At 42.8% G+C, this 21,522-nt stretch overlaps 2 protein-coding genes across 2 annotated transcripts in view; one reads left to right on the top strand and one right to left on the bottom strand.

Moving 5' to 3' along the window:
- Positions 1-5,409, top strand: part of DZIP1 (DAZ interacting zinc finger protein 1) — a gene marked incomplete at its 5' end in the record, with an annotated part of 34,863 nt that extends 29,454 nt beyond the window's left edge. The window contains 2 exons of the mRNA XM_026845615.1: positions 3,737-3,908; positions 4,708-5,409. Coding sequence (XP_026701416.1) covers positions 3,737-3,908; positions 4,708-4,790 — 255 coding nt within the window. The remainder of the gene's footprint in view (positions 1-3,736; positions 3,909-4,707) is intronic.
- Positions 5,410-6,810: 1,401 nt separating this feature from the next.
- The window catches only part of CLDN10 (claudin 10), a 59,778-nt gene continuing 45,066 nt past the window's right edge, over positions 6,811-21,522 (bottom strand). Inside the window, exons 2-5 of the mRNA XM_026851007.1 lie at positions 14,226-14,387; positions 13,983-14,064; positions 7,721-7,828; positions 6,811-7,006 (exon numbers count right to left, since the gene is read on the bottom strand). Coding sequence (XP_026706808.1) covers positions 6,892-7,006; positions 7,721-7,828; positions 13,983-14,064; positions 14,226-14,387 — 467 coding nt within the window. The 3' untranslated portion in view covers positions 6,811-6,891. The remainder of the gene's footprint in view (positions 7,007-7,720; positions 7,829-13,982; positions 14,065-14,225; positions 14,388-21,522) is intronic.

Below are 21,522 nucleotides of genomic sequence, written 5' to 3'. Positions count from 1 at the left end.
CAGAAGGTGGTGATTGTCTTAATAACTTTGCCTCTAGTGGTAGGGTAATCACATTTAGCCTGTGTGCTTTTAATTGCCACTGGTGACACGTAACTTGTCCATGTGCTAGCTGCAAATCACACCACGCTCAAAATTATCAACTGGGATATGGCGGCTACAGTGTCTGTCCAAATGTTACTTTGAAATTTTCTTCAATGTAAGATGATACAAAACTGTAAAACGTTCACAGGTAAATTTAGGGGATGTTACATTCTGTAAAGATCACAGTGGGACACTGTGTTAAGGAGTTTGGGCTTCAAGAGCAAAGAGCTGTAGCAAAATAAGCCTTAAAAGATGCCATAGTGTTCACTGGTAACCTCTCTTCCCACATGTCTCAAGCCCCTGAACCTCAAGGCAGGGACTGGGGAATGAAATCCTTCCTATCATAGGAGAAGGTCAGGTTTGAGACCACCAGAGGAACCTGAATATATATAAATCCATGGGACCTGATGAGATGCTGACCAGGGTCCTAAGGAAATTGGCTGGTGTAGTTGCCAATCCACTCTCCATCATATTTGAAAAGTTATGGCAGTCAGGCAAAGTCCTTGACTGGAAAAGGGGAAACATCAAACCCCTTTTGAAAAAGGAGGACCCTGGGAACTACCAAGCAGTCAGCCTCACCTCTGGTAAGATCATGGAACAGATCCTCCTGGAAGATAGGACAAAACATATAGAAGACAGGGAGGTGATTACATACAGACAACATGGCTTCACCGAGGGAAAATAGTCCCTGACTGATTTGGTGGCCTTTTACAATGGTATGACTGCATCAGTGGACAAGGGAGCAGCTATGGATGTCATCTATACCTGGACTCTGTAAGGCCTATGATATGGTTCCCCATAACATTCTTACCTCTAAATTGGAGACACATGGGTTTGGTGGGTGGGCTGTTAGATGGCTGAGGAACTGTATGGATGGCTGTGTCTAAGGAGGTAAACTCAATGTCTCGGTGTCCAAGTGGAAACTAGTAATGAGTGGGACCAGTATTGTTCAATATTTTTATTAATGACCTAGTGCATTGAGTGCACCCTCAGCAAGTTTGCCAAGGACACCAAGCTGTGTGGTGTGGTCAACATGCTGGAGGGAAGGGATGTGTCATCCAGAGGGACCTGGACAGGCTGGAGAGGTGGGACCATGAAAACCTCATGGAGTTCAACAAGGTCAAGTGCAAGGTCCTGCACATGAGTCGAGGCAGTTCCAAGCACAAATACAGGCTGGGTGATGAGTGGATTGAGAACAGCCCTGTGGAGAAGGACCTGAGGGTATTAGTGGGTGGAAAACTATGATCCAGCACTGTGTGCTCTCAGCCCAGAAAGCCAACTGTGTCCTGGGCTGCCTCAGAAGCAGCTCTGGGGGCCCCACATGGATCTGTTGGAGCGGGTCCAGAGGATGGCCACAAAAATGGTCAGAGGGCTGGAGCACCTGCACTCTGAGGATGGGCTGAGAGAGTTGGGGTTGTTTAGCCTGGAGGAGAGAAGGCCCTGCAGAGAACTTATTTCGGCCTTTCAAAACATAAAGGAGGCTTATAGGAAAAATGGATTTTACCAAGGCCTGTAGTGACATGACAAGGAGCGGTAGTTTTAAACTGAAAGACGGTAAGTAGATTGCATATAAGCACAAATTTTTTTATCATGAGGGTGGTGAGGCACCGGAACAGGTTGCCGAAAGAGGTTGTGGCTGCCCCTCCCTGGCAGTGTTCAAGGCCAGGCTGGTCGGGGCTTTGAGCAAGCTGGGCTAGTGGAAGGTGTCCCTGCCCATGGCAGGGGGGGTGGAACTAGATGATATCTAAAGGTCCCTTCCAATCTAAACCATTCCATGATTCTATGAAACGTGTTTTTCCTGTAATTCATTTAGAATATATTGTGTCCCTGTATCAACACAGTGGGTGTTCCTGTATGGACATGAGTTCAAATGAGTTTATGAACCAGGGCAGGCATTGCTACTTCGTTTCTGTAATCTTTACAGAACAACACACCATCTTGCATTCTTTGCTAATTATATATGAATGCACATATATTCATGTCCATATTTGTGTGTTTAAATGTAGATGTATAGTGCAAGTTAATTCTTTAATTTTTAGGTGGGATTTTCAAAGGTGCCCAAAGACATAATTTTTTATTAGCTTAAATACTAATATCTTAAATATTTATAGTTGTTAATGGTCATTCTCAAAACTCGTAACACCATGAATCCTTTGTAAGGCATCCCATTGTCGTATGTTTTATAAAGGTCATGTTTCACAGACATTACTTCAGAAACATTTTAGAGAAAATTAATTTTGTGCTTACCTGAAGCTGTATTATCTGAGTTCATCAGTATCAGATATAGATTATGGTATTTCTTTGGAGTAAGTCTTTGAGTTAATAAAACTGCTTAGCAGTTTTGATTGGTGCTTTGTATTTACACTTGATCAAAACTGAATTCAGTTCACAGTTGGCATTTTTCTCTGTATTTTGTACTTTTAAGTATCAGTTGGGACTTAGTGAATGTTTGAGGAAGCTCTTCCTCCAGCATTCTCAATATATGTGACTGACTTTCCCATTACCACACCCTCCCAATGCAGATAATTTAAAACAGCAAAATGTTGAATCCTGGTATGTTAATAATACAGCACACTGAGCAGATCTGTCAGTTTCTGAAAAACTGTTTGCAATGTTAAAATTGAATTATGTTGCAAGATAGAGCATTACTGCAGTCTCTCTTCCTTCTTTCGAGACACACGACACGTTCATATTTGTTGATTTTTCTCTAGTATGTACATACCTTACATTATTCTCTAATAGCATGAGTCTTTCTTCTGTGCAGTAGAAGCACCTTCGATATCTTAGTGTAATATTGAGAACTCCAGTGAAAGAAGGTTTTAGCTTTGTGAGAAACTGTCTTTCACTTTCCACAGTTAAGCTGTTTTAATAATGGCTTGATTCCATTGGACTGCATCCGATTGACAAATAAGGAAATGCTGTAGCTCTCCTTTCCAAAGCTGAATAAAGATATTTAGTTCTCAGGCAGATGAGGTAAGAAAGACCATGAACTCACTGCCTTCAAGTTCATCTGTTTGACCTGACTCTCACTTTGTGAATTTACTATGCAAATCCACCACTTAATTAAAAGTATGCTTGTACATGCTGACAGTGATTCTTAAGAAGAATACATATTTTAACATCAAACACCATGTGTTTTTAAAAATTTCATTATTTAATTTTCTCTTCAAATAAATTAGTTTTAAGTTGAAAAGGCCTTTATTGCAATATTAAATTTTTCTGAATATAGATAACGCTTATATGAGAAACTAAACTGCCAACTTGCATGATAACACATCGTGTCTTTATATTCTTAAAGGACTTTCATCTCATTGGAATAGCTACTATCCCAGAAAAGATGATCCTTATTTAAGTTAGACATGTAATACCTGAAAATGTAGGTTTCTGTCAGTTATAGAACTGACAGAACTTTAAACTTTTGCAGTTCCTGACTTGCTTCAGAAACACCTACTTTTAGCTTTGGAATTATAATAGTGAATTAATATCATTTAGGTAATTGAATTATGTGGATTTTAAAACCGTGGTGATAGATGTCATAAAGGCCTTCTGCCAGTGGATTTTTCTTTAGTGGTTTCACATTGTTGAGTTTATGGAAGATCTCAGCACAACTTGAAGGGACAGAGAGAAAATACATGTTTTTTCTTCTCCTTGTTAGTTCACAGAAGTTGATGAAGATGATTGGGATATATCATCAGTAGAAGATGACTTTTTATTGATGAAAGATGATAGAGGTCAGAAGGCACTGACAGTTCAGAAAAATGAGACAAATGCTGCATCTGTGGTCCACGCATGGGGTCTTCCGAAGGCAAGTGTACCTAAGGAGGAAGGTAACGTATTCGTTCTCCCACATCATCAGCCCTAGGCAACTGACACACCTAGAGGATAACTTAAGTATATTACACATTGTACTTCAATATATGGTATTTCGTAAGAAAAGAACAAGTAAGAAAAAGTGCTTGGGTTTATGTCATATAGATATCATATGTGATATTTATGATATATACTTGCACGTAAACAACACAGACATAAATATACAGAGATGCCAAGAAACTTAAATTGCAGATTTTAAAACAGATCGTACAGTCAGCCTTCAACTTCATCTTAAAAATTAATCATCTAGGATTTTTGTTTAATCCCTTTCCAAATTTAAGAGAGGAGGGAAACTTTCTTCCTTTTTCTTGAGAATAATAATAATATTATTTCAAGTTTGTTTAATATTTCTAAGTGACCTACCAGGCTGATGTTAAGTGTTTGAACTACTAGTAAAGTAATAGCCCCAATCTTACATAGAACTTAAGTAGTAGTTTCTAGCCGTAGCATTTCAATATACTTAAAGGTTAAAGCTATGTCAGTTATATAAAAATACTCGGGGTTGTTTTTAAAGGGAAAGTTATGTAGAAACTAATGTAGACACTGACTGCTTGTACTGTGCATTGTGTTCTGTGACAGAAACAGCCTTCATATTATCAACACTTCTAATTTCTTCAGCAGATGAAATTCTGAACTTTCTGAAGTCCAAGGTGTTTGCTTACATAGCATGTGATTTTATCTCATAGACATATACAAAGTAAAAATACCCCCAAAATAGTACTAATAATTGTTAATATTTTTTTGTTACTTTAACAGGCCTTCATGAAGCTGATAACACAAGCACGTTAAAAAGCAGCTTAGTCACTGTAACAGATTGGAGTGATTCTTCAGACATATAATTGTTGTGTTCCTGACAGGAGACACTGCTTTTGGGTTCTGTTGGGGTTGAAAATGTAGTTGGAAACATCAGGTGTTTCCTATTCATACCTCATATTGGACATGTAACAACAAGGAATACTGTTTACAGAGCTCTTGTCTTTCAGTCCTTTAATCTGAAACAAGAATATTCATATATGCACTACTGGCCATGTCTGTTTGGAAATTGAGAGTTAATTCTTCTTTCTCATTAATTCATTGGTGAAAGTCTCTTTGATTTCACTGAGGTGAAGATTTTGCCTCTAATGTTTACATTAAAAATTGAAACTGGTCTTTCAAGAAAGAACAGAATTTATGGTAATTACTTTATGAAATTTTTAACTGCACATTTTCTTGAATTTTATCATAAACTTTATATAAAATTGTGAACATTTTAAAGAAAATATTTCCATGTATTAAAATGTTACATTTCTACTATGGTTTACAATAAACACCAAATGAAAAGAAAAAAGGCCTCAACTATAAAACTAGTTATTATTAAATGCCTCGTTTTGTGAAGCAATTTTTTTTTTTTTTAGAGTTGAGTCTTAGTTAACATAAAAGGATAAAAACTGGGAAAAAAATTAAAGCATCAAGCTAAGGTGAGCAAAGCACTTATGTGCTATTGCAGAAATACTTTCATAATGGTTTTGTCCATATTGGTCACCTTCTTAAAAAAACACAATAGTGTTTTGACTTAAATAAAAATAACTTTGAATGGCTTCTGATGTATTTTAGAACCTTTCCTATCATACTGTATAGTATTAAATAGAACTATTCATTTTTATATTTACACTTTTGTCCCAAAATAACTAATGTGTTGAAACTCCAAGGGTCCATCAGTTCAAACCTCAAGACAGACCTCAGTTTGTGTATTGTTTTAGGGTCTCAGTCTAGAAGGCATTTTGTGGTTATTTATAAGCTCTGATCTCATTTACTGACTTGACATACAAATATTCCCTAAAAAGCCATCACATTTCTGTGAACAGGTTAAAAAAAAAAAAGGTACTAGCTGAATTGTGGAAGTGTTGTAACTAATTCAGGATTATCTACAATAGTGCTGTTAAGTACTGCCTGCTTTTATTTGCTCAGCCCTTCAGAAAGGTCGCTGGCAGAGCAGGCCGGCTGGTATTGCCATATTGCCTGGGGTTTTACCTCCCCTTTCGTAACCCCGTGGCTCAGAGCCCAAGGTACCCCAGCGCCCTGCCCAGTGGAGGCGAGCGAAACCAAGGCCCTGGAAGGGTCTTGTGAGGAGCAAGGGTGAGTGCTGAGGCAGGGTGGGAGACCAGTGGCACAAAGCCAGTGCAGGATGCCGGAACTGTCTCTGAGCCTTGTCTTGCCCACAACAAAAGTCCCCAGGGCCTGCAGCCTCTGCTCTCCCTGCCACACACACGAAATCTCACATTCTTCCCGTGCGTGTATCCTTCCTAGGCCATGCAAGACTCTCTCTGGCAGATTTGTTTTTCTAACAACTGCCCCTGATTCTTCTTCTTAGTACCTGCTCCTGCCTCCCCCTATCCCATACTTCTTTACACTTCACCCAGTCTCTTCCTCTTCTTATTCCTATGGCCCCAAACCAGCCAAGTTGCACGCTTTTCAACCCTGGCAGTGTGATAAGGAGGTAAGAGCCTGCCACTTCCCACTGACTGTCGTCATCGGGTGCTGCAGCTGCCACATGCTCTGCAATTCCAACATCACCGCTAATCAGTGGTGAGCTATTTTACATATTAACCTGCCTAGAGTACGGCTGTTTTGTCCAGCACTGAGCCCATTTCAGACACTGCAGTGCAACGATGCACTGCAGGCACTATGATGTGTGCAAAGCCATTCCCATAAGCAACTGACATACCAAATTGGTAAATACCTCATTTATTTTTTTGCAAGAAAGCAACATCAGCTCATGATTTTCAGGTATAAACTTTACAATACCAACTTCATCCTTAAAATATTACATAATAAAATTTACAGCGGTATGTAAAAAGCTGCAAGTTAATGTTTTAAAAAGTTTGGGGGGGGGGGGGAAATCACTCTGAATGAAACATACAAACTCATTTTTAAAACGCTTTAAATCTTCCAACAGTACAATTAAACATAAGCATTCTTGTCAAAGTGCTTTGGTGGGGTTTTGTCTGGGACACTGTTGTGGACCTTTGTACGAGAAGACATCACAGATGTGGCTCCATTATATGCATACCCCCTCCTGAAAAGAAAAGAGAATCAACCATCTACAGCTCATCCCACAGACAGGTAACATCTCTGCATCCAAACATTTTACTCATAAGACTAGAAGAAATGTATAGGAATGTACCTATAAATTTCAGGGGAGGGGGTAGGGGGGGACACCTCCCCTCCCTGTGTGCTCTCATTCTGGTTTGACATTCCCCTTCCAGGATCTCTTCTTTGCAATTTGCTTTTCTATAAAAGCATACCCCTCATTCACAGCTAGGGCCCACTCATGAAATAGGCTGTGGCAGATCCTAGGTGAATAGTTACTCCCTCCAGCTGTGCCTCTGTTACCACCCCTCCTCTGCTGCTGGAGGTCCTACTGCCACCACCGCCCGTCCTTCATTGCTCTCACTTCTGATCTGATGATTTGGGCTTAAACAAACTTGTCTATTCACACCTGTAAAATAACCTGACCACTTTTCCTACATCAGTGAATGCATTTTTCCCAGCTGTGGTAAACTTACAAAGTATATATAACACAAGTATTTCTCTGAGGCAATAGCTTTTCTTAATTGCATTAATGATGGACAGAGCATTATCCTTAAACCCCATTATCTTCTTTAATCCACACAATCTTTTTTCTGAACCTCCAAAAGAGTGTTTTGGAAAAGTAATCAAACCACATACGTATAGTGGATACAAATGTGCTAGTATTGATACCTTTCAGTAAGTACAGTTTGTGTTTTACCTTGGAGAATTACTGTTTTCAGCTATTGAGAAGCAGAATATACTGCCACCAATTATGCAGAGTGAAGCTCCAGCCCATCCAATGAACAAAGCTGCTCCTAATTCATACCTACAGGAAGTTAATAAATGGGTTTAATAAAAGAGCACATGGATTTAACAATTTTTTTCAGAATAAAAGAACTAAATTTTACTTTTTTCTTGAATAATCTTCCACTGACATACACATCATTCATCGCAAAGTCGGCAGCTTTTCAGCTCTGCCTTTCACCCTTGTTCTTGTTGTAATTTCCCTCTTACTCCGGAGGCAAACTCTGTCCCTGCAGTACAGTGGGGCAATGCTTACCTCTCCGCACAGCCAGTGGGGTGCCACGTCCCCTCCTGCATCCTTGGCTGCGGGCTTACGTGATTCTATGGCCTGTTTACAGCGCAGTGCACAGCTTCTGTCCCCTTGGACCATTGCAGGTTTGTTCCTGTTGGCTCCCAAACTGGACTGGGGTTTTGCTGAGCCGGTGACTAGAGCTGCTGCCTACAACTCTGCTTAACTCTCCCCTCTAGCTCTCCCTCCCTATCCACACTCCAGCCTGCTTAAAACATGAGGTTTCTGCACACACGTATAATACATATATGTAATATATATAAACACACGCAATATATGCATATATGCATAGATACATATACAGATGTATCTATGTGTATACAGATATGTACATACATACACACATATGCAGATGCACACGTGTGTACACAGGCACATGTGCATGTGCCAGCAACTTTCTGCTCCTCCAGTCCTTGTGGCTGAATCCAAGCTGGAAGACACCGGCTCCCCTCCAAGGCCTTGGGCACAGCTCCAGGTCACAGCAACAGTCCCCTCCACTGTCCAGGGCAGCCACAAATTGCAGTCAGAAACTCCTCAGTTTGGCTCCAAGAGGAAATGGTGGTGCTTTAGGAGCATTATCACATGAGGGTAAAGTTTCTAAAGCCACAGTAGTGAATGAAGGAAAAGAAGGGCATGGGGAAGAGATTATTTTCCTCCCCCTAATTGAGCTCAGCGCCCATAACCTGCGCTCTAGAGCTTCAAGACAAGCAGCAAGCCATGGCTGCCACTTGTATGCTCCATTCCCCAGCTTTTTGCCTGAGGTACTGCTCTTTAAAACACTTTTGGGATGACCTGCGTTAGACTGCAGGCCCAACAGTCTCCAAAGTCTCATATTCCTCACTATTAGCACAGACTCTATGTCTCTTTCTCCTTCTTCTCTGCTCCAGTTCCTCCTTGAGGAAACGTTTATCTCCTCCTGACTCCTAGGATCCTGCGCTGAAAACAGAGGCCCTTGTTCCCCATCCAGCTGCGGTTATTGGTCCGGTGGCTGAGCTGTTCAAGCCTTTGTTAGTGAGTTTATTTACTATAAGCTCTGGTGAGGCAGCCAAATGAAGGCCTCTGCTTGATAGCTTGCCTGTACAACTGAAAGACTGTGCAGTTGCTAGTCTGAACACTTCCATGTGAACAGATCCTAATTTCATATTAGCTGAAATACATGACCAAAACCACCTATAAGCTGTTCTACAAAACCTGTATCTTTACGAAGACGACACTATGGAAACACTTGAAAATTGCCTGTGAGCCCAGACCCCCAGAAAATGATATAGTGACTTCTGTAATAGGTCACAAGAGGGTGAACACTGGCTGGAGAACAAAAAAAAAAAATCACTTTTCCATGTTTTCTTGAGATTCTAACCAGAGGTAAAGAACAGACTTTGGGGGGGGAAAAAAAAAAAAAAAATCACACAGAGAAAAAGCCACACTTAGGATATCAATGCTAGATGCTTTGGATGCCCAGGTTCAAGTAATTTCTGACTCGGGAACTTACTGCCAAAAAGGGATGGAGATACTGGAGCTCAGAAGTAGGGTACTTATGAGGGCTTGCCCCTGTTTCTTCATGGCCCTGCTAGTGCTCTAACTTCTAGGCTTCTTTTTTCATTTGCCATTCACATCATCTAAGCAGAGCTTTTACTTACGATCCATTGCTAAAAAAGGATCAGATTCCCCCAAACATTCTCCATACCCAGTGTGGGACTTAGGCACCTAACCCCCAAATTAAACTGCTGGAAACCATAACTCAGCTGCCTTTCACCCTGGAAAACTATGCACCCAGCCCCATTTGACTTCAGAATCTGCCACACCTGTAAAGCTTTCATTCTAACTGCTCACATTTCCAATCATGTGCTACAATTTTCACAAGATGAGCAGAGTTCTGCCTGTTCAAGGACTGGGAGTTCTCTGATTAGAAGCAGGTATCTACATCAGAGCTCATCACCCAGGATCCCAATACAGTCAACAGACAAGAAACGCACACAAAATACACTTCTAAAAGACCCTTGAGGCACCTCTTTTAAGGAGCTGTAAAGGCAGATCAAAGTGACTCTGATGTTAGGTAAGCCCCATCCTGGGGATCCCTCCATCCCCTCGGGTACTGCCAGAGCACACCTAAGGTACGGGGACCAGGGTTAGGCTCCCCGCAGAAGTCAGCACAGACCACCGCAGTGCTAGAGAACACAGCTGGGCCAAGATCCAGGAAGGCTGTTGCTGTAACAACTCACTTGCCAAGACCATTTGCCTAGGAAGTGAGAAACACAAGTTTCCACATTTCCATCTAACAACATTAAAAAGTTGGCCAGAGGCTAACGGGAGAGAGAGAAGGAGACCAGCTGCCATCTCCCCTCCTGAGGCTCTTCAGTTGTCCAAGAAAAAAAAAAAAAAAAAAAAAAATCAAGATTCCATTGGGTTTAGTTAGGTAGAAAAGGGTTACCTGACTGTTGCCTACTAGTTGGGAAAGAATACATGGGGTCCAGCCTTTGTTCTTGGGATGGTTTGCACTTTCTAAGCAACATTTGTTACTATAACATATATAAACAGACTGCATTATATGGACCCTTCTCGGGTGACTGCCATGCTGCTAGGTTAGTAAGTTGCAGAGTTGTCCCAATTGGTCTTTCCTCCACATCTTTAAACAGATAAAAAACCCTTCTGATTTACATGGTGCTTACATGGAAAACTTCACATTTCTATCTGTGTATGGTTCCCTGGATTTTATCTAATCCACCTTTTCAGCATTTAAGAAGCCAACCTTAACCTCCCATTCAAATCCAGTATGTAAAAAAATCTTACCATATGAAAAAACCCTTACATACATAGGTACCTCCAGAAAAAGACCAAAAAAAAAGCAGATAGGCTTTTTTAGAAGAAATTTCTGCACTTGCTGTTTTTCCCTTCCCTCTTTATCATTAAAACCTTTGCACACTATTCTGTTCTTATGATTCTTGTTTCCAAGAACCAAAGCAGCCACTCTCCAAAGTCTCGGGCTGCATATCCACTGTCTCTAATCAACAAAATCAGATTAAAGACCGCTTAGAGATAGCTGGCAGCTCATGGATGAAGAGGCTCAGAGGTGGTAAGTACTGAGGACTACAAGAATTCAACTGCAGAGAACTGAAAGCCACCTTCAACTACACTGACCAAGCAGGCTAAAAGCAGATTTTTTGCTGTAATCCAAGGAGGCAGAATTCAATGAAAGAAAGTACAGTATCAGTAGAGAAGTACAGTATCAATACAGAAGAAAAATATTCTAGTTGTTACTTACATTAGGACCATGAAGCAAAATTCCAGGCAAACCAGTGGAAGCTTCATTAGCCACCTGGATGTCAGCATATGTAAAGGACATACCTACCTACCTCCTGAATCAGCACAGCTACCCAAGGGAAATACACATTTTGAATGTTTAATTCTTATGATTCTTGGAAAATGAAAAATAGATTCAAAAGTATCAGTAGGACAGTGGAAAGAGGGCCTATGCACAATCCATTCAGAGACAAGAAAGCTGAAGGGAAACAATTCTCTAAAAAAGAGAACAAGAAGTTAGATAATTTGGATAAACTAACCCCATTTATCAGTAAGAATGATCATGATTTATAGAGTTCAAACTGTGGCAAGGGACCAAAAGGATAGAGTCTAAGAGGGTTTTTTTTTAAATTAAAAGTGACAAAATAGTTCCCTAAGAGAACCTGTGTGAGCAACAATAGCAAGACAGCAAACCAGAAGCACAGATTTTCTCCTATTAGAGGTGTCTGACGAAAAAGAAAATCCATCTTGGCTGCAAGAACCAAGGCATCCCATGCTGTCCCCAAGACTCTGCGAGTGTTATTATGTAGGGTCAAGCAATTCCTTTGGAGCTGTTTTAAACTGGAAATGAAAACTATTGCATTGGGACATACAGTCCAGCCTAAGATACCTTTCTAAGTAGGGTGGGTTTTAGGGTGTCCCCATGGTGCCCGTCATTCCTCAGTTAGGTACATAATCCAAATCACAAGTCTCTTGGACAAGAGCTTTAGGCAGGTCTCCGATTCCTCCTGCACCCATACACAGTCAGGATGCCTATTCCAAATGTAGAAGGCTGGAGAGAAATTCAATGGCTGAGATGATGACAAACATCTTGTGTCATTTGTTTTTCACTAACAGTATCTCAAGGCTAGGACACTGCCAGAATAACTTCAGGAGAAAAATGTGCAGTAAAAGGTGAAAGGTTGAAACCCTCTCTCAGTGAAGAGCCAATGCCATATTTCCACGATATGCCAAAAAAGCATATTAAATTCTTCTGCAATGCATATCAAAGTAAGGGCTCACAGATAGCAATGAAATACATTACTTCAACATGTTGAACATTGGTTGAAAGAGCCGAATGCCTCCATTAGCTTAATCTGACACAAGGTCATTGCATGAAATACATCTACCGTGCACAACTTAAATCACAAATCCTGGCTTTCCTCTCTGCCTTTATCTTTGGGGATGTGATTATGTGTGCCCACAGCTAAGCCATGCTGGTTGTTAAGGAAAAAGGTAGTTTCTTCAGAGGATATTTTACTACCTTTATTCTGATATTTAAACTGGATTTCTCATTCCCTTACAGTAAAACTCCGCTGTGAGGTCTGCCTGCTCTTTTGCAGCAGAAGAGCAGGGGAATATAGTGTAGGAAAGGGACTTCTGGCAACAGTCATGCTATTTTTCACTAGGGACAGTAAGCCTGATGAATAAGTAACTTCTGGCTATATAGCTGTGAGAGGCTCCATTTTCTTCACAGTGCCTCACACTCATGTTTCTTTTGGAGTCCTTTTGATCCTGTCCTCACTGTATCAAACAAGCAGAAACTACAGAAGAATTGAGGAAACTAATATCAACTTGTTTTCAAGACAGGAGAAGCAGTGTCAGTCCTACCACAAACGTGGACCCAGTTATTGCCATTTCAGACTATTTTCTTTCTATCAAGAAGAAACAAAAAAGCTCAGAGTTCCTTACTGAGCCCTTACTTCGGTCTCAGGAAAATGTATACTCAATATTTGACACATCCTGGAATCACCAAGAAAATTCTGAGATCCTTGCCTTTAAAGATAACTTTACATTATGTGAGAAGCCAAAACAGGAAAGTCTATGATGCTATAATTTATAGCCAACGTTTGCAGACTTGGTAGTTAAAATATGAATCCAAAATCCATGCACTGTTTAGTGAACTCTGCCTTTGTAGGTCCCGAGAACTTGCACAGCTTTAAAGGGAGTCTTTGGGGATGCTCATTATTTCTGCTATGGATCCTGCAATTCTATAAACACTCGCTTCCTTGAATGATATTAAAAGTATAGTTAAAGCATTTATGTTAGTACTTGTAAGATCGTGGGTTACGATAAGGTTTATGATTCAAATTTCAGTCATCTGGTTTTGTAAATCTATAAGCAAAAAGTCCACAGAGCCTGCAAAATCCTCTCTTCGACAGCAGTCAAGATTGCACAGTGCTTCACACCTTTATGGAAACCACCTTCTATCAGAAGCTTAAGGAAATAATTTTTTTCCTTGCCCATTGAATGATGCACCTAATGAGCACCTCTGTCTTGTGCAATCCTTTCACTGCATCTCTGACATAAACGCAAGCTTCACTTCTGATTAACCCCATTTGCTCTGCAGCAAGTGGGGCAGAACCCTGCCGAGCCACAATGAGCCTGGGCTCAAAGATTACGGAGCAATCGCTGTACGGGAAGGTGTTCACTCATTAAATTTCAGCACATGGTTACTCCAGTTGGAAAATACGATTGAATAAAACTGCAGCCCACTTTCCTTCTCTGCCCAACAAGAGAAGCATGTGCTCTCTGTTTAAATGGGCTCTGGTGCGCTGTATGAAACTTAACGTCTACTTTGAAAGATTTATGGGTATAGGAAAGTACTTACTTTTGTGCAACAAAAGAAGGATCAAAGAACTCAGACGTAATCCTGTTTGCATACAGGGAACAACTAGTCATAGAGCACAACCCTGAAAAGCATAAGACAAACCATTCAGTGGAGCCAGCAGAAGAGCTTTGGGCCTGACCCTGAAGCCAATGAAGTTATGGAGTACTGTGCGTGGATTTCTGCAGAAAAGCAGCTCTAGTGTGACTTCAAATATGCAAACTTAGAGAAATAAGGTATATTTACCAGATAGTATGAAAATCAGTCCAGCTAAACAAGCTATTTTTGCTTTAGTCTGATCAGAACCTCCAACTTTTGTACACTTCATCCCAACCAGTCCAAAAATGGCACCGAAGAAGCCCAGGCAGACGGCGGAGATCATCAGTCCTCTGCAGGCTTGGATGTAACCTGCAGTGAGAAAGAGTAAGGCTAATGTGAGAACTGGAACCACAATGGGTTCTGCTGTAGTTCCTCTCCTCCTGCGCATCATTAGGCATTCGCTATTGCAAACCGCATCAGGCCTTGGCTGGAGTGCCGTCACCTTACCACGGAGTGTCATCTTCTAGGTGATGTCTGCCCTTCACGGGGCAGCGTCACCCGAGCCCAGCTCATAAGAAACATACTATGGAATTCAGGGCTGCAAATAACAATCCCGTGGCATTGGGTACAGTATCTGCAAGAGATTGTACCCATGAGGTTTTGAAGAGCAACTCCACGTGGTCTGCGCAGCGCCTGTCACAGGTTGCAGAGCCACTCTGTGCACACAGAGCAAGTCTTACGTGTCAGTCTTGTGTGTGTGTGTCGCAGATGCAATACAAGTGGCAGCAGGTTGGCAGCACTGGCCCTGGCTGGGGTCCTGGGCCTGCCTGGACATGCACTAATTTGATTTGGATCTGCCAAGCAGGCCCTCACTCTGCAAGGAAGTCAAACACGTGCTCAGCTTCATGGGCAGCAGCGGCCCTTCGAGATAAAACACGTCACTGCCATACTTTAGCCTGGAGAAATGGCTTGTGGCTGGCTTTAGCCGCGCACAATTTTGCTGCGCTGGCTGAGGCTGCTCTGAGCTGCACCTCCCAGGGACAGGGCCCTTCAGCAGGACAATGGGTTGCTTGGCCTCTTCCTCCTTCTGAGAGTTATCGTGTAATTGAAAGACTGTGATAATCTTCTATCACTGTTTACGGGGTGGAACACTGAAATCTTACACAGCTGAATAACTATCACAAGATGTTTTTCTTCATAACCTGTTGTTACATCTCATTTAAAATGAAAAGGTACTTCCACTATTAGGGTATTTATTCTTTTTGCTTTGATCTCCAGTGGGTGGAAATATTGAGAGCTAAAACACGTGTTCGTTGCCTATTACACCAAACTTTATGTAATAACAAATAAACACCCACCCCACATAAAAGTCTCTAATATATAGGAATTTAATACATTAAAACAGGGACTAGAGGACATCTAATGAAAACAAAAGGCAGCAGATTAAAAAATAAAAAAAAGTGTGCTTATTCATATAATGAAGTTGTGGAACTCCTTTCCACAGGATTTGTGGATGCTAAAGGTTTCGAGAGATTCAAAAAGAGATTGGATACAGTCATTAAAGAGAAATCTGTGACTGGCTAAGAGGTCCTTGAACTGCAGATGGCTACCAGTGATGCTTGGCTGCCTTCTGCTCTCCTTACTGCCACCCGGTTTGGTTTAGCTACTGCTGGAGGTGTATCGGCTCCAGGATGACTGCTCTGTGTTTGAACGTTAAAAAAAAAAAAAACACCATTGATTCATAGCTTTGTGCAACAAGCCGCACACAAGAGGCAATATGTAGCATGTAGCACCCCATTTTATCAGTCCTACCCAACTTGGGTGCCGTGCTGCATGTCTGCGAACACAACCTACCGGCATTTATCTACATCTGCTGGCAAGCACACAGACTTTCTTTCACTTGCAACTGCTTCTGTAGCCTGTCTGCTAAAGAAATACAACAGTCAATGAAATAACTATAACGGTCAAACGACTCACAGGTTGGAACATAAGAGAGAGAGTTGTGTGTGCAAGACCCAAGTCTGAAGAAAGCAGCTTTGCTTTGTAAATTTTTGCTACAGGCATGGAAAAGTTGGCTTTTACTACTTTTGGCAGCGTATAATGCATTTCTTGTAGCACACAGGTAAAGCAGGGGATGAAGACTGGAAAGGAAGCTATTATTTTTGACAGGTCCAATTTATTGACACTGTTAGTAGCTAATTGACACATTAAAGTGCTGAACCATGAACATATTTACCCAGAGGTCCTCTAAACCTTTTTTTAGGTCTGAACCTCCTAGGAGAAACAGTAAATATTCACCCCAACCAAAATAACCAGAATATGCTAGGAACCACTGGGCTGAAATTCAGCTGTTCCTGAAGGTCAATGCACAGTTTTAGTATAGGTAGAGGGTAGTGAGACAGTAAGAAATAATTAACTCACTCACCCAGAAATCATTTTCAATTATAAACAGCATGAGCTGGAGGACTGCTCAGTTCTGCTGAATGAATAACCTTCCTCACTAAATATTTCACCAAATTGTGCAGGCCAGCCACAGTGGGACTTGTTTCAGTTCACCACAGCAATCATCCAACTGGCACACAGTTTTGAAACAAAATGTATGAAAAAAAAAAAAATCACAATCTAGACTAGTGATGTGGAAGAGCAGAAGACTCTGTGAGTCCCACTAGGCTGACTAGGAAGAATGAAAGGGTGAAATCAACCTTTTCTCCAAATCCAGCATCCTATTGCTTGGACTCTAGGTTAAAACTATGTATAGCGTTTGGCTGTGACTTTTTCTTTGCTTCATAGAAAGTAAGAACATTACATTGCTTACCAAGGCTTATAATGCAGGAGCTGCCTATTTCTTTATGCTCTTCCACTCAAGACCAAAGATGTCCACTTTCCAAAAGATTCCTGTCTGTTTTTACACCAAGTCCCATAGAAAGCTTGCCATGTACATATTAACCACCCAAATGAAGGTCGCAAGCAACAAAAGGCCATGTTTTAAACAGGCAAGCAGACAAACATGCATTACTCATAAAGTCATGTTTAGCAGCATTCCAAGAGAAACCTATTTCAAAGTAGGTTGGTTTTTTTCTAAACAAATATGTTTTGTCTTGCATTCAAATTAATCTTGTTAGATCTTCATCTTTCTTGCCTCACTGCTCTTGTGCTTGCCTCTGATGCTCATAAAGAGTTAGGAGGAATGCCTATATTCCTATCATATAACAGTCAGAAAAAAATATATAAAAGTTCTGAAGACTGTCACTTTCACAATAAATGCCTCCACTGGCACCTTGCAGTCTCCATCATGTGGAGTATAATAGGTTGCCTTACAGATACAGCATAGATTCCTTTTAAAAGTACACAGCCATTGCTTTTGTATGTTTTTCTAAGCTCTATTACCCTCTAAAGTACCCTTATATACACCCCCTCTATTACCTAAAGGTCATAAGTAATTTTTGTTTAGTTCTTGAAAAAGGTCATCGGATCCACCACTGGAAACATGGGAACTGATAGGTCCTCTTTTGGGGAGGTGGTTTCATCACTAAGCTTCCGAGTAGCGCACAAACGCAAACCCAAAATGATCCTAAGTCCCACAGAGAGCAAGAATATTTTTGCTTGCATCCAGAATGTGGCGCTGAGCCCTTAACCAGGATTGGACAAATCAATTTCTTGCACAGGAATGCATAAAGGTGGAAGGGCACCAGGTGCACTTTTCTCTGGTGGTCGCTCGTGTGATGGAGCGATGGCCTGAAAGCCTTTGGGGCAGCCCCGCTGCCGGGCCACCCTACAGCAATGTGGGGAGCGCAATCCAAGATTGCTCCAGGATGCAAACCAAAACAAGGGTAAGGGGGAACCATCTCCGGATCAATCCTGACCCAAACTACAACACTGCTTCTGAAGAAGGAAGGACTTCCCCTGCATCCCACAGGAGAGCCCCAGCAACTGGCACGGTTCTTACCCCCTGGTTTTGTCTCTGATCCTCTGGCAGACCCGAGTGGTGTCTCTGGACAAGAAGTCCAGCAAAACTCCGAGGTTTCTGATTTGACAAAAAAACATTTCCATAGAAGAGGAACTGCTCTGCAAGACAAATCCTCTCCATCTGTGTGAGGAAGGAGTGGAGTGGAGCCACCTTCCCCTGAGACAACAAAATTATTTCTAGTAATTTCCCAGTCCTGCCCTACCATTTCAAGGAGAGCAACACATTATCACTATGTGCATCTCTACAGAGTTACTGTTTCTGCTCGCAAACACCTCAGCAAAAATGGGAAGACCCATATCTCCTTTTTTGTGTCTTCTGAGTCCCCCACCTGAGGATGAAGTGAGGAAGGTCCATGTTCCCAATCACAGGGAAGGGGATTCAGCTTAGCCACATCAGTCTGTGCAAAGAGGAAGAGGAGGGAACAGAGAGGCTACTTGAGGGCCAAGGCAGGCTCGGCTTCATGCTGACATACAAATCCGTCTGAGGTACGCGTGACACGCTCTAACCCCGAAGTATGCTCCTGCACTGTGCAAGGGTTGGGATGAAAAGGGGACATACACACCCATTGTCAGGTGCTAATGGGTTCCCAGCAGAGCCCATAACGGCGAGGAGGGGACACTGGGCTAGGCCAGCTACTGAAAGCACCTTGGACTCTGGTGGCTGCCCCTCTGCCCCACCCAGCTCACATGGCCTGTCTTGTGGGGGTTATGTCACCCTCTCTCCAGCCTGCCTTTCATTCCCATTGTGCCTGGGTACCAAGGTCTGGCCCCACAGCGTTTAGAGATGTTACTGAGAAACACCAAAGCCAAGAACCTTCCACTAACGGTAAGCAGTCTGGCCAGGAGGGTGGGATAAAGCCCTTCCAGATGTGCATTTTGGACTCACTTCTGTCCAAAATGAGTTTAGTGCTCTGGTGGATGTTTCACTGTGCAGAAGGTGCCTCAGAAACTCATTCCTTGGGCAGGTGGAACCTGTTACCCAACACACAAGGTTTCAATGCACAGGAGTCTGGAGGAAGAGGTGGCAAGGACTCTGCTGTCAAGTTTCTTCTTCTTTTTGGAATTTTAGATGTTCCCAATTCTGCACACTTTGCAGCTACACTTTTCTTACTCTGAAAACAGATTAACCCAGAGCTAAAAGAACAGCTTAAACAATAGATTCCAGGGATCCAAAAGGTTACGCACCGGCGATCACTCCATGCCCGCCTGCACACAGACCACAGCTCCTTGGCCAAGCCTGGAAACCCACGTTCTCAGCTGCCACACTTGGCCGTAGGGTGACTGATGCCAGCCAGGCCTCCCACCCCTTTGCAGAAATGGCAAACCCTTCTATCACCGTGGGGCTGGGTCAGAAAAAGGTCTGGGGAACAGTACTTCTCCACACAAGGGAAGCATCCTGCAAAAGTGATGCTTAAGGGTTGCCTGCGTTATCTCTTTTTAGTTATCTTGACTTCTTTTAGCCCTTTGTACATACAGAGATTAAAGGTTTTCTGATACTGGTATGAATTATCTTTGTGATAATGTTAACCTCTGTTATGATAATATTAATCTCTGTTAGTGATTTGATTAATAGACTTTCTTTTCCTTTTAAACAAACCTTTCACACCAGAATCCATTCTCAGGCTCCAGTGCAAAGGGAGTGTCTGGCCAGACCGTTGAACAGTAGACCTTAAGTTTTGTATCAAAGCCACTGGGACACTGTATATTTTATTCATTTATAACTATAAACACTTGGAAAAGGTGCCATAATTTTAAAAACCTTCCCCACCTTTCTTTACAGTCATTCCTGAGGTTATAAAATCGATGCCATCTGCACTTCCACCTTTTCTACCAGCCAGAATCAGTGCTGATTATTCAACTAAAAGATGAGTTGTGAAGATTTCCTGCAGTGACCCTGTTTCCCAGTAGGGCTTCCTTAAAGGGCAAAAATGTTTCCCCTTAACCAGGGAAGAAATGCAGCACCGAGTCAGTCTTTGATTTCAGGCACTATAGCAAAACTCCCAGCTTTGCTTCAAATTAACACTGCCCTAAACCCAAGCAGAGCTCGGTATCGCTTTAGCATACCTTTGCATCCCTTACTGCCCCAAGCTTTTACGCTGTCATTTATCAGTGAAGCAATTACATCCGAGTTAATAACTGCTTAGCAAAAAAACCCAAAGGAAGATTCATTAAAACAAAACGACGCCAAGGCTTGTTCTTCTCCACCGACCGTTGCACGGCTGGCAAAACCATAAAAAAGAGGAATGTCACGACAGTCGGAAAATAAATCGGCCAGAAAATTTTGCCTGCATTCTTCTTGTGTCAAACCCACACGCACGGAGTCTTCCGTGGGGGAAAAAAGAAACAGGTAGCGACGGCGAGAGGGGCCGAAACGGACACTCGGGCACCAAAGAGAACCTCAAGAGGCGGGTTTTAGGGGAAAAACCCCACTTCCACGGGCGCAAGCGAGCTGCCAGCCCACAGCTACCTCTGCTTCTAGCAACAGGAGAATGTTTGTGAGCTCTCGGAAGCTGCATGAGGCTAAAGCTGGCGGAGCAGCAAGGTCTGGGTCAGCCTGGGGAGCGGTCGGTCCGCAGTGCCCTGTAGGAGCAGGGGATGTCTGCGCAGGACCTTTGCCTCCCTGCTCCAGCCCATAATGTGTGTTTGTGGGATGGAGGAGTGAAGGGCGGTTCCTCACATCCTCTCCTCTGACCCGCAGAGCAATACAGCTGTGCAGCATCTCCTAATCTCCCTGTGCATCTCCTCTAGTTTCCTCTGCAGTTGATAAGGATTTTGAGGGGGGCACAGGGGAGGGAGGAACTGGAGCTCAGAAGCCACAGGACACGTGGCCCAGGAGCGCAGCAAAGGCAGCGGCAGTCGGAGGCCTGGGCAGGAAACGCCGGTGCCCACAGCGCAGCCAGCGCATCCCTGCGAGCCCCGTGTGGGCTGCTGGTGTGCGCTGCTGGCGCCTGGGCAGAGGTGCCGGTTCCCAGGGTGGCATTTAAGCTTTCTGCCAAGTCCTCCTGCTCCACGCTGATTGATGGAGATCGCTGAGAGGGGAGCCAGGATCTGAGTCGCGATCCATGCTAGTCCCAGTCATCCTGGCTAATTGGGAGCTCCCTGTCCCACCTCCAGCCACTCAGCTATTTTTTTTCGAAGCATCTTCTCCCCTGAAGTGCTCTCTGCATGAATGTTGCTGCTTCTGGGGTAGAGCTAATGCAACAGTTGCTTCATAGCAAAATGCAGTGTCTTGGAGCAATAGTTGCTGTTTGCTGGTGCAGGTAGCAGGTGAGATGAAGCAACTTGCCAGAGCAACTGTAGACACAACTGAGCCAAATCTGGAAAACAGCTTTGCCTGCATCTTCTCCTGAGTCAGAAGTACCTACACGTTGCAGCAACAAGAGCAGTGGGACCCAAAGGGTCTCTGAGCACCAGGGTGGCTGCATCCCTCGGATAGTAGTGGGGGTGAGAGACCTTTTTACAGGGGTTTTGGAGCCTCACTAAAAGGGCAGCATGGCTGTGCTTCATTCATAGGGGATGAGGGATTTGCTGGGGCACA

The sequence above is a fragment of the Athene cunicularia genome, assembly GCF_003259725.1.
Source record: "Athene cunicularia isolate RWA chromosome 1 unlocalized genomic scaffold, athCun1 chr1_part1, whole genome shotgun sequence".
Classification (NCBI taxonomy): Eukaryota; Metazoa; Chordata; class Aves; order Strigiformes; family Strigidae; genus Athene; species Athene cunicularia.
Note: the sequence above shows the minus strand (reverse complement) of the source record. Positions and strands in the feature narration are given on the sequence as shown.